This window comes from Monopterus albus, unplaced genomic scaffold, assembly GCF_001952655.1.
Source record: "Monopterus albus unplaced genomic scaffold, M_albus_1.0 scaffold239.1, whole genome shotgun sequence".
NCBI lineage: Eukaryota > Metazoa > Chordata > Actinopteri > Synbranchiformes > Synbranchidae > Monopterus > Monopterus albus.
Genome location: NW_018128119.1, coordinates 305,539 through 319,185, shown reverse-complemented (window position 1 = coordinate 319,185; position 13,647 = coordinate 305,539). Strand labels below are relative to the sequence as shown.

Genomic DNA, 13,647 nt, shown 5'->3' with positions numbered 1-13,647 from the left:
CTGAACGTGTCCTTGGCTAACACAGAGTCCTCCAGCTCGCAGAATGGTCCAATGCCCACAGCGTTCTCAGCTGCTACACGGAACACGTAGAGTGACCCTTCACTGAGCGGCGTCACTGTGTACTTCAGCTCCTTGACTGTGGTGTCCACAGTCTGCCAGCCTTTACGCCTGACGTCACGCTTTTCCACCACGTAGTTGGTGATTGGAGAGCCTCCGTCACGCTCGGGGACAGTCCACTTCAAATCGGCGCTGTTCCTGTTGATGTTGACGACAAACAACCAGCGAGGAGCCGAAGGGGGGTCTGAGGAGATTAAGACAAGACGGGTCATGTAACACATCTCTGTGCAGCGGTTTTTATGCTGCATCTGAGGCATGACATCTGTCTGATATATTGGCTGTGTCCATACATTTTGTACTTTATACTGTCAAGCTTTTTTAGGGTCCAGTATTTGTTTGAGTGTCCAGATTTGGAATCTAAAATGTATCCATTACATAAAGCTTCAAAAACTGATATTTCTACAGAAACAATGGAACAAAGAAGTTGGTGTGTACCCTGCTGTCTGGTAACTGTCCTATAAGTCAGTGTCTTATTACTATTGATTTCAGACACAGCCATAGTGTCTGTCCAGAGTTTTACGTTGACAATGCTCTTGTACAGCTTTAAAATAGTGTGGTAATAGATTAGTGTGGTCTAGTAATTTAATAGTTTTATGTGTCTTCTAGAGCATCACTTGGCGTGTTTGTCCTAGGGCATGAGTTCAATATGTAGTGACTGTTCCAGACTATGAGTTTGATAAGTGGTGTCTCTTCTAGAGCAATGTGTTTGTTCAGCTTGCGCAAGTATTGACTTCTCTTACTGAGTCTCTCTTTGCAGAGCACTGGGTCGCTGGGCTCGCTGGGTTCGCTCTCTCCAGCCACATTAAAGGCTCGCACCCTGAATGTGTACTCCTGTCTCTCCATCAGGTCCTTCAAGAAATACTCGAGCAAGGGGATGTTCTCTGCCACACGGATCCAGTCCGCCATTGATCTTTGCTCCACCATCATGCTCTGGTTTGGTCCACATGAGGAAGCAGGAAGTCTTAGCCATGTCCCTCACAGTTGGCTTACCGGGAGGCCATGGAGGATCTGGAAGTGGGACACCCATAATGCTTTAACACTCTGAAAGGAGTTTAGATGCTCTTAAACTGCTAAAGTGAGTGGGTTAATACTTTTTACCAATAGGATCTTTGACGAGGATCAAGTCTGTCTCCTTGCTGGGTTTTCCAGGTCCAGCCACATTCTCGGCCAAGACTCTAAACTTGTACTTCTTCCTGGTGGGAAGACCTTTGACTCTGCAGAGGAAAACAGGCCACATCAGCACAGGGAAATCTAACCAAGAAGCGAGAGTGTAAAACCTATCTCAGACAGTAAGTAGAGCAGTAAACGCACCTGAAGTTGGTGTCTTTGATGGGCAGCTTGTTGCACTTGATCCACCTGTTGTGGTCAGGTTCATATCTCTCTACCCAATATCCAGTGATGGGGCTTCCTCCATCGTCGTCGGGTTCACACCATGTCAGAGTCAGTGAGTCCTTGGTGATGTCTGAAGGCTCCAACTTGTAAGGAGGTCCAGGAGGGTCTGTGGACAAGTCGGGGCTGAGGTTAGTGTCAGCTAACCCTGACCACATGATGATCCACTTTTTACCCAAAGAGCCCTGGAGCTGTATTAATCACAAACTCTTCCACACAAAACTCAGTTTGACTGATATTGTTTTGTTCATGTCTTCCATTTATCTTGCTGAGAAATGTCTTCATTACACTTGTTAAAGCAGATCCGTTATGGACAGAGGTACCTTTAACTTAACGCTGAAATGAGTCCACGGAAACAATAAGCCTTGGGTCCTTCTGAAGAAATGAGGCGGAACAGTTATGCTGTAACATCACTAATAAGTAATGGGGGGAAATTCAACCTGCTAATCTTCATCTTTGTTGCATGTTGTAATAACATATTGCCAAACCTTCAAATCAATCTACAGTTACAACATGAATCCTTTGTTAATGGTATCACTTTTTGAGTGATATGCTTATTAATTTCTTTCATACACAGACAGGAAAGGAGTTTCCTTCTACTTCCTGTCTTCATGCTCTAATAGATGAGTTGGCTACTGGATGTATCAGTGGTATCAATGAGCTCCATAAAACTTTCAACAAGAAAACAAATAAGTCTGTTTATTTCCAAAATGACAAACTGACATGAAAAACACTAATTCATATAATAAAGCTCAGTCCCACAGCAACTTACCAAAGGGATATTTGGCAGTGATTGGTGGGTGTTCAGCTGGCGGGCCAATACCAAACTGGTTCTCAGCAAAAACTCTGAAGATATAATCCTTGAACTTGACCAGGTCCACGGCTTTGTATGTTGTCTGTTTGATGGTGGAGGATAGCCGGTGCCAGATCTCACTGTCAGTGGCCCGGCGCTCAACAATGTAGTTGGTGATTCTGGAGCCACCATCGTCACGTGGTGGGTTCCAGGCCAGGAAGCAGGATTCATTGGTGATCTCGGAGATGTCAAAGGCGGCCGGAGGACCGGGCTTATCTGTGTGACAAAAATTTAGATGAAATAGAATTACAAGGAAATAAAAAAATAAATAACCCGAAACAAATAATTACTGTACTAAGAGTAATCTGAAAATCTACTGTATTCATCAGTTTTCTCTGTTCAGCTGGGCTTACCAAGGATGTTGACATCCACAGTGGCAGTGGCACGGCCGCTGCTGTTGGTGGCCTCGATGATGTAGGTGGAGCTGTCGTCTCTCTTGGTCTTGGCAATAGTGACAGTGGAGTGTCCTGGTTTGGTGTCGATGGACACCCTGTCATCTGGTTTAAGGACCAGGTCGGCCTTGGTCCACTTCACCCGGGGCTCGGGCTTACCTGTCACCTCTGCGGGGAGTTCGATCTTGCTGCCAGCCTTGGCAGTCAGGCCAGCTAGCAGCTTGACATCCAGCTGGATCTCTGGAGGTACTGTATGGACAATGAGGACAAGGAGCTGGTGAGAAATTTGCAGCTTAAAAGATGCTTAACAGGAAGTTTGGGGAAAGTTGAGCAGTTGACTTTATCAGAATAGAAAGGGCCAATTGAGACTAATGGTCATTTACATCATGCCACTGTGTACAGTCCATGCTATGTTGTCGATCACTGGTGATCATTGGTAGTAATCAAGTTCGGCTTTTGTTTACTCGAACAAGTTGGGGCTGCAGCATAAAACTGTTATCATTATGTTGTTGTGCCTGGGGGATAGATAAGGTAATTAATTTAGAGTCATTTTGAGCTCATATATTGTAAATGACATGTAGAATAGACAAAACAAGATACTGCTCAGATTAGGTTTTAATTTAGAATAGATGAGACAACCAGGATCAGTCCTCCTCATTCTATTGAGAGAAGTGGACCAAAGTGAAAACGGGACTTCTCTGAAAAGAAGACATTCCGTGTACCTTTGGGATCAATGGCCTGGATCTCATCAGTGGCCTTGCAGGGCCGGCTGGCTCCGAGGCCATTCAGGGCTCGGACTCTATAGGAGTACCACTGGCCCTCGGTCAGACCAGTCACCTGGCACTTCAGTTCAGGCACAATGTCTCCACAGGGCTCCCATTTATTGCTTCCTCTCTGGCAGCGTTCCACATTGTAGCCTCGGATGGCACTACCCCCATCGTACTTCGGCGGCTCCCACATCAGGAAGATACCGCTGGCCGACTTGTCTCTCCACCTCAGGTTCTCTGGAGGGTCGGGGACAGCTGGAGGGGAAGGGACACAGATGAGTTGGAAAGCTCTTCGGGACTCTGTTTCAAACTAAAAGGAACTTGGCTTTGGACAGTCTATAAAAGAAAGACCTCCAAACGCTCTGTCTCTCTCGGACTGCATGTACACTGCTTCAACACGTGGGGAAATACAAATGATAATAATAACAATAAAAGACAAAACTATCTCTATCTCCTGATACACCTCCATTAACCTACGTATACCTCCTCATCCAGATCAAGTAAACTAATTACAGTAAACCTATCTTAATATATTTGACAACACAAGTATATTTTTCAGACTTATGTGATATAAAACAAGGTGGTGAAGACTCCCAGTTCTCAGCACATCTAAGACCTTAGATTTTAATTATTTTGTATTTACATTTCATTAATCTCAGTCTAGGTCTCATCATTATTTTTATCCCAGGCTGTGACTCACTGGCAGGAGAGGAGACATTGACGGGCTCGTCGATATAGGCCGGCTCTCCCGGTCCACACTTGTTGCAGGCAGTGACTCTGAACAGATACTCCTTCCCTTGAACCACGTCAGTGACGGTGAACTCCTGATCCTGGATACCTGTGACCACCTGAGGGTCAGAACACAGAGTTTAAAACTATTGTCAGCTGACAAAGGGTTTGGTAACATTAATGTGAAAGCCTTTGTGAGAAACTGTGTCACATAACTGAGTGGGCCAAATTTATTACTTGAATGAATTAATACAGAATTGTGTGACACAAAAACATTTCCACATTCTGATCCAAAACCTATGTTCATCAATTTATGACAAGTTTGTTATGATGGATAAGCAAGCAACTACAGAACTGACCAATAAAATCACGGCACATCTCAGTAAACTGCCAACATGCGTAATGATGATGACACACTGGTAAACAGAAGAGTAATTAACATTAACTTTATTTTAGGTGTGTTATTTAAAAGATATTATATGTAGAAGAGTAATGTGACTCCAGGTTTTTCCTGTCATGTAATCATCATTTTTACATTTGAGACATCTGCATATATGGTGAATACTAAGACAGTGACTGAGGTGTTTGAGAAAAACATGCAACACTGTGGAGCGCAGGTGCTGAAGTCGTACCTTGACCCAGGTCTTGCGGGACATGTCTCGTTTCTCCACCTGGTAGCCAGTCAGAGGACTTCCTCCGTCATGCTCCGGAGGCTCCCAGCTGAGGTGGACATGCAGTCGGGTCACCTCCAGGACCTTAAAGTCCTTTGGAGCGCTGGGCGCCGCTGGAGAACACAAACAGAAATACAATGATACAGTTTTTAAGAAAAACCAAATGCAGTATTGAACCATAAATGTTTTTGTTTATCTGTTATTCAATTTGTGTGCAACTAATTAATTACAAACAACTTCAGATCAGCTGCATTGTCAAACTGGTTTTGGATTAGAAAAAAGTTTGTCATGGCGTACCAATGACGTTGACATTGATCTCTCCAGAGACAGAACTGACGTCGTTCTCCAGCTGCAGGGCGTAGATGCCTTTGTCGGGACGCACGCTCGGAGTAATTATCAGTTCAGTGAATGTGGACCTGGTTGTCACAGTGACACGCTCATCAGCAGTAGTCAGCTCCTTCTCACCAAGGGTCCACTTGGCAACAGGTGTCGGGTATCCAGTGATGGGGACTCTGATGGTGAGAGGCTGAGGGACGATCACCTCCAGGCCGTCTTTGAAAGCACTCAGGTCCATGGTCGGACCGACTGGAGAGGTGAGAGAGAGGCATGATGGGAGGAACTGAATCATTAAATGCACTTACAAAATATCGACAATAAATACTTGACATACTGAACAAGCACGTGACACATTTAACTGTGACTTAGTATCCTCATCTGTAGCTACTGCAATTATCGGTTTTCTTCTTTTCCTGAAGTGTAAATTTTACACTTCAGGAAAATATCCCTTGGTCAAGGTTTGCTACCCTTAACACTTGATATGTTACTTCAAAATGGTGTGATATTTCCTCTTAACTGTCACATAACAACTATAAAAACATTTTTTAAACCATTTCATTGTTAAACGCATTAAAATACTACGCGTCTCACCGTGTGCGTCATCGGCCAGCAGGGGACCAATGACGCTTGATGGGTCAGAGACACCAGCAGCGTTTTCAGCAAACACTCTGTAGTTATACTTGGTTCCATACTTCAGACCAGACACCTGAAAGAAAAAGTGACAGTGTTAAAATAAAACTAAATAATAACTGAACATGTCAGTGAATGGAATACTGGAGAAAGAATTTTACAGGAGCTGCAGGAAAAAAGCTGGGCTTTTATTTTGGAGCAACAATATATCTACAGAAAAAGCTCTTTTAAGAATGTTGTTTTCTCAACCAACTAAGATTTAAAAAGCTAACAACTATTATCAGCCATATAAACACACGTTCTTCTGTGCCATGATTTCATTATATCATGATAAACCCCTGTAGAGACCTAATCTTGTTTTCAAGGTCTGTTAAGCAGCAGTTGCAGGGCTTTTACTGTGAAGCAGCTTTTACTGTGAAGCAGCAGATTATATTAGATTCAACTTCATTGTCATTACCCATGTACAAGTACAAGGCAATGAAATGCAGTTTAGCATCTAACCAGAGGTACAATAACAGCAGTGCAGAGTGCACAGTATCTAGTCTGTACAGTCAGAACTAATTTACCGATAGGTATGTACAATTGATATTTACAGTAACTTATGTAAGGTAATGTACAATATACAACAGACTATGGATTTAAATTACAAGTAATAGACAAGGTACATTAAGCTTATAGAACACTAGAGCAAATGGATAAAATGGAATGAAATAGTGCAGAATAAGATAATAAGTTACATGAGTGAACAGTTCAATGGATGTAAATAGCGCAAAGATAAAAATAAATATACAGTATCTGCACATGTACAGTGAATATAGTGCAGTAGTCTGTGAGTAGAGTATGTGCAAATAGAGGATTTTATTGGCAAGAAATGGGTAGGGCTTTTATTGTGAAAACAGTTGGAGAGCACATATTAGCAGGAATCTACAGGAAATTCTTGTGAAGCTGCTGAAGGTAATTTATTTTGTGAACAACTGCACAACCTACACACAGATGCTTACCCCTCTGTGAAACCTGTTTTGTAAAAGGACCAGTTATACTGTAAGTAGGGATCCATTTGGTTTGATCCCGATACGGATCCGATTCCTTTCATATTATCTGCGGATACCGATTCTGATCCGATGTTCATTAAATATCTGACATACTGAGAGTGAAATTAATCTGGCACACTGTGTTTGTCAGGAGCTCCTTGATCCAAATCCTGGATCAGGTCCTGGTTCCAAAATATGAAGTTTATTATCTTAAATGATTGATATGAATAAAAGAACAGCTGGGAGCAGGACACCCCCCTCTCAGAGCTGCAGGCTCATCACAGGACAGATACTAACTCCTACTTCGTGTCCGTATGTGAAAACACAGTTGGTGTAACTGGTCCAGGTCAGATCTCCCTGTTTGATCATTTGATAACGCCACAGTAACACACAGTGTCAGACCAGGACATCTCTAGTTACAAACTTTTCAAAAATTGAGTTTGTTACATGTCTGACAAAAAACAGGATTGATTTAAATTGTTATGAGTACCTTGTAGGTGAGGTCGGGGCAGAGTCGGGCGTTGCAGCGGAGCCACTTGTCAGTGCCATCCTCGCAGCGCTCAATGATGTATCCGATGATTGGGCTGCCACCAGTCTTCAAGGGAGTCTCCCAGGTGAGCTGTACTGAGCTCTTGGTCTGGTCCTGCCAGGACAGGTTCTGGGGGGGGCTGGGGCGCTCTGCAGGGGATGGACACCAGGTCAGCTTGCACAGAGATTTTTGTTCATACATCATTTTATTATGATATATGTTAGGTCGAAACTAAACAGCAACAGTAAATGTAACAGAATTAGTAATTTCATTAATTGCATATCAGCTGTTGTCAAGGTCAGGAAGAGCCTTTGGGGTAAATTCCTGGATAAAGTTTCACACTGAACTGTAATGTGTAATGAATTAGCACCACCACCCAACATACCGATGGGATCCATGATCTTGATGGGCTGCGAGGCAGCGCTGGGCTTGCCCACACCAGCTTTGTTCTGGGCTTTGACTCTGAAGATGTACTCTTTGTTCTCAATGACATCATTGATGACGGCACTGAGCTCATCATCTTTGGTCATCTGGACGGGCGACCACTTCACCGACGTCCTGTCACGCAGCTCGATGATGTAGGAGGTGATGGGAGAGCCTCCATCCCAGTCAGGAGGCTCCCAGGAGACGGTGCAGCCAAACTTGTTGACGTTTCCCACAGTCACATTCAGAGGAGCATCAGGAACATCTACAAAATGACAGACAGAATGCAGTTCAGTAAGCAGAGAGCAACATCATGCAAATCTGGAAGTTTGTTTGTCAAGTATCATTTCTGTATTCCAGTCAACAAATTAAGACAAATCAGTTTAAACTGACTAGAATTATTTTATCTGCTCATATCAAAATTAGTAGAAATCAAAGATGAGTTCTTGGACCACTGTTGATCTCATAGCATCTGGTTTCTAATCCTTTTTTTTATCAGTACAACACATACTGTACCCGTCTGTCTAAAATCAGAAAACACCTGGGACTATGTCACTTTACCTCATTACAGAGAACAACCCCTTTGCATATTCAACATACATAACGATGATTGTGATTATGATCTTGGTTATATGCTTGGATTATAAATGCTGATACTTTATTGCTGCAGAGGGTAAAAGGTGGGGTTACTTTAAATACTTTTTTATACTGCTGGGAAGCATAATGTAAAATAATGTGGCATCATCATAATGTCTTTACTGACTTTGTTTTACTAATGTGAAACTGCAAAGTAAGCAGAACTACAAATTAACTTAGTGCTGTAAAAAGTACCTTTCCCTCTGAAACACAGTGGACTTGTATAAAGTGGCATGAAAACAAAAGACTGAGTACCTGAGTAAATTACTTGATTACATTCCTCCTCTGCTAACATGTGTGTACAACCCAGAGAGATACCAAATCATTCTTACCAAACTTGTTCTTGGCCTGTACAGGTTTGTCAGTCTCTACATTGGGTCCACTGCCGACCCGGTTTCGGGCACAGACTCTGAACAGGTACATGGAGTCCTTCTGGAGGCCAGTCACGGTGTACTCGGGACTCTCGGCGTTGTCAGTGGCCAGCGTCCAGGTCTTACGCTTCACGTCGCGTCTCTCCACCACGTAGCCGATGACCTTGCTGCCACCATCGCTCTCAGGCTCCTCCCATGAGAGGCTGACCTCACCGTCGGCAGTGTCGACCACCTGCAGGTTCTTCACAGGCCCCGGCACATCTGGAAAAAACAAAAAGTCATCATAATGATACGGGTCCTGAACATTCCACAACCTGAAAGTGGTGTGATGATGACTGGGATAAGACTGTAAAAGACAGACCAGAGCTCCAACATTAATATTAGTGTCATTTGAACATTATCACCATGACGTCAGCATAGATGAAAACATTTAGTGTCCAGCATTTTACAGTTAGTCAGCATGACTTTGTATTAAACTGCTGTAGTCGACCAGTAGTTAACCTGGTTTTGGTTGCTGTTCATGTACGTAAAGCCTGCGTGACAACACTAAGTGTACAGCTGTAGCTTCACGTCCAGAGGACTCACCGATAACGGTCAGGTTGATGAAGGCTTCTGCTGATCCATGTTTGTTCTTGATGGTGATCTTGTAGCGACCCTCGTCTAACTTTTTGGGGTCCTTCAGCCGGTACTCTGTGCTGTCGGCAGAGGTGTAGATGTTGTCTTCAGGCAGACTATCACCGTTGTACAGCCAGTTGGCCTTAGCCTGTGGGTAGGCGCTGTACGGGACAGCCATCACAATGGGCTTCCCGACATCTGTGATATAGCTCTGGTCTGTGGTCTTTATCTGAGGCGCAGCTGGAGGAGGAGGAAGGAGACGCTGTTACATATGTTAATTACTGGAAACATCTGTTCTCCATCAGGCTGTCACTCTGTTTTAATTAAACATAATTAAGTAGAAACAAGCAGTGAGCACATCACAAACATTCATCACATTGTGAGCTGATATGCTGAACTTGTGATCCAACAGTTTCTTATTCCTACATCCAGCAGTCTCAGCCTGCTCCTCTGTGCGCAGTGTGTCCGTGTCCCCCTGATGAGCCTCAGCACAGTGCTCCCTCTCTGTTCACTCTGGGTTTGGTCTCTACCTCCTCCTGAGGGAAACCTCTGGCTCTGGAGCTGCTAAATGCTCCATTGTGTTCCCCAGCTGGTCTCTGACCAGCTCCGTCTGCTGGCTGCTGCTGAGCAGGTCATGGACAGCGGCTGCTTACAGCTGCTTCCTGCTGCAGCCCAGAACCACACTATGAGACCTGTAGCGACTAATATTAACTCTTCATTTTTTTTATAACACTTAATAATACAGCTGCAAGAAAAAATATGGTTTGATTTAAATTGTCCTAATATATAAAATACTGCATCAGTATTTTGTTAAAAATCCTAAATACTCAAACGAGAATATGTAAAAGCTTGAGATTAACATGGCAAATGGATTTTCATAGTAAGATTAGTAAAGATTTATGGTAGAATGTGATGCTAGAAGGGATGCAGAAAATTAGTTCTTCCATGTTACACAGATATTATGAAATGGTTTAACATGGCCGTAAGCTAAGACAATAAATGTTTGAAGTATAAAAAGGCAGTGGGCACATTTCTGCATGTTCTATGGTTCTGTCACTTTGTATTTTCTTTACAGAGAGAGTTAGTGCTAAAAAGTGGCTCAAACAGCTGCACCAGTCCCCACACATGTTCAGACATAAAACTCTTGTGACAGCAGGGTTTACTGAAGCAGGTTTTGTTGTAGCAGACTTATTATATGTAACTGGGAAAGCCCACGCAGACCAGAGTTCATACAGTGGCTTGAACTCATCATCAAGGCTGCCTATTTTGTAAATTTGATTGCCAGAGAAAGTAATATACATAGTTTTGTGTACTCTATAACAAGGGTGTAACAGGGTACTAGTTAACAGAGCATCATGGAATACTGGGGTGTCAGGGGTGCACTTTGTGACTACCCTTTTGTTTATTACGCTGTCTGCTGTGTTGCTATGTCACATTAGTACAGTATGTACTTTTATATAAGGTCAAAATGTTAAGGAGAATAAAAATGCCAGTGACATATATGCTCCACCATGACAGAGGTGGTGTAGTTTTTCCGGTCTGTGGGTGCAGTCTGAGCTCTTACCTGCCAGCTCCAGCTTGGCCTTGGCGTCTTTGTCCTTGGCCACAACTCTGTACTCTCCCTGATCACGTGGTCTGATCTCACAGATCTGCAGTCTGTGGACTTTACCCTCGCTCATCATCTGGTATTTGTCTCCCTGGACGACCGTCATGTTGTTCCTCAGCCACTTCACCTCCACTCTGTCCTTGTTGAGCTCCACCTCAAACACGATGTCAGAGCCTGGAGGTTCGGACACATCCTGTGGTGGTCTGATGATCTCCACTGGGATCTCTGCAAGACAGAAAAGGATTCATGTATGCAGAACAAAATTAGGAAAAAAGATAATACAGAATCAAATCTGAGAACCTCACCTTCAACAAAGAGTCTGGCTCTGGATCTCTTCTCGTCCACACCACAGGCGTATTCACACTCATCATCGAGTCTGCACTCCTTGATCCGCAAGGTGCAAAACTTTCCATCTTTCTCAAACGTGTATCTACGAAAATAAAAAGCAGGCTCACATTAGCAGCTGTGTCCTGATGTGTAGTGGATCTGTGGAGGTTCGCTCTCCAGTACCTCCAGCCAAACCTGTCACCTGAGATAGTGTTTATCAAAAGCCTTTTCTCTTGGGACATTAAAACTGAGACACACTGAAAACATGAAGTTATTTTGAAACAAGTCAACCAGAAACAGTAAACAGCCAGTCAGACTTCATTCAAAAATGGTTCCATTTGGTGTACCTCGGTCCCTCTCGGATTTCTCGTCCATCTCTGTACCACTTGACCTCAGCTTTCTCTTTGGTCAGCTGGCATGTGAACTCTGCATCATCAAACTCAGTGATGGTCTGGTCCTTAAGGTGTGTGATGAAGTCTGTTGGCGCTTCGCTGATGATTAGCTCTGCGGTGGACTTGTTCTCTGTGGCCACAGCAGTGTATTCACCCTCGTCGGCCAGTGTGCAGTCTTTGACAGTCAGTGTGTGCTTGTATTTATCGACTTTGTAGACAATGCGTTTGTTGAAGGTAATCTCCTCGCCGGCCTTTATCCACTTCAGAGTGGCTCTGAGCTTGTTGACTTTACAGGAGAAGTTGGCGGTCTTTTTCTCCTGAGTGTCAATGTCCTCCAGAGGAACCACAATCCTCAGACTCTCCTCTGAAGGACACAAAACAACACAACAGACGTGTTCAGCACAAACACAAACTGGCCTCACTTTGGTACAGGAAACAGACACTGGCTTACGTCTGTTTGCACATCATCAAACTCTGGTTTTGCACAACCCCTGTACTGCCCACGGTACCTGTTTAACTCCAGGAAGTGCTGGAAAAATCACTGAAATGGTCCATTAATGTAACATTTTTCTGAATATACCATCCTTTATGGGCCTAGGTGTTGTTTGAACATGTTCCATGTTGAGGCCAGACCATGCCTGATTTAGTGCCTTAGTCTGAAGAAGATGGAGTAAACAAAGTCTAAAGTTTTCTGATTTAGATTAGAAAATATGGGACAACTTATTATAGCTCTGCCAAAACCTGATGATTCTGCAAAGACATGGTTTAGCAACGTCCTTTTTGTGGGCTAAATGAAAATGTGGTTTTGTAAATGTATGTACTTTTAGATGAACAGACAGCTGCTGTTAAAAGAGATGGGTCTGATACCAAACGCTAGTAATGAGCAGCATGTTACCCTGCATGAAGCAAAACACATCATTAAGTGAATCCAAATAAAGTATTAATCTAAATAAAAGACCTATTAATAAAGCAACAGTTTGAAGCATTGAACTTAGTTTCTCTTTTCAGCTGAGTGATTACAGCATATTTTACCAAAACTCAAGTCAATCACTATTTAGAAAGTACAGAAGACATTAATGTAAGCTTTCCTTTCTGTGGGAATCAGTTTATTTACTGATTTACTGATCATGTCTACGCTCGCCTTATGTAACTTTGGAAGATGCTTTGTTTGGATTCACTGTACTTAATTTATTATTTTCACCAAGCTGTGCATTCATAAACAAAAACAAACACTCATCTAAGCAGATCGTGTCAAACAGACTGTGTCTTCTGTGGGTGAGTTTGCAGACATGTTTCACCTGTGAGCTTTACAAGGTTTTTATTCCATTCTTGTCTTTTACCCTGGCATACTGATGGTATATAGCTGCTACACTTGTTTCAGTATATTTCATAAAAAACTTGAACCCATCACTGAGGATTACTAACCTTTGATTGTGACGTTGCAGGAGCTCTTGACCTGCTCTCCTCTGTGATTGGTCAGGATGACGCTGTAGTGGGCCGCGTCTGCCATCAGGGCTTCTCGGATCCTCAGGGAGAAAACGTTGTCCCTCTGGAGCATTATGTACTTGCTGCTCTCAAACAGCATCTCCTTGTTCTTCAGCCATTTGGCCTTTGCTCCCTCTGTGTTCACCTCGCAGTTAAGGATGACCTCCTCATCTTCTTTTGCGTCCGTGTCCTTCAGAGGCGTGATGATTCTTAGCTTCTCTGCAGGAAATAAATACCGGACACACTGATGAGGGAACATCTGTGCACCTCAGTGTGTGAAAGGGCAATTATTTATGTAGAAAACGTAAAGTTAGAAGAAGTTAGTGGCAGAGCAAAAACTAAACTTAA

At 43.3% G+C, this 13,647-nt stretch overlaps 1 protein-coding gene across 1 annotated transcript in view; it reads right to left on the bottom strand.

Annotated features, from left to right (window-relative positions):
- The window catches only part of LOC109971935 (titin-like), a 244,463-nt gene that overhangs the window by 94,346 nt on the left and 136,470 nt on the right, over positions 1-13,647 (bottom strand). The window contains 20 exon segments of the mRNA XM_020620505.1: positions 2-301; positions 858-1,018; positions 1,020-1,125; positions 1,216-1,331; positions 1,429-1,615; positions 2,279-2,575; positions 2,713-3,000; positions 3,474-3,773; positions 4,219-4,366; positions 4,880-5,031; positions 5,216-5,503; positions 5,846-5,960; positions 7,406-7,593; positions 7,830-8,132; positions 8,836-9,135; positions 9,460-9,729; positions 11,054-11,320; positions 11,401-11,525; positions 11,770-12,178; positions 13,240-13,518. Of these exon segments, the coding sequence (XP_020476161.1) occupies positions 2-301; positions 858-1,018; positions 1,020-1,125; positions 1,216-1,331; positions 1,429-1,615; positions 2,279-2,575; positions 2,713-3,000; positions 3,474-3,773; positions 4,219-4,366; positions 4,880-5,031; positions 5,216-5,503; positions 5,846-5,960; positions 7,406-7,593; positions 7,830-8,132; positions 8,836-9,135; positions 9,460-9,729; positions 11,054-11,320; positions 11,401-11,525; positions 11,770-12,178; positions 13,240-13,518 (4,599 nt within the window).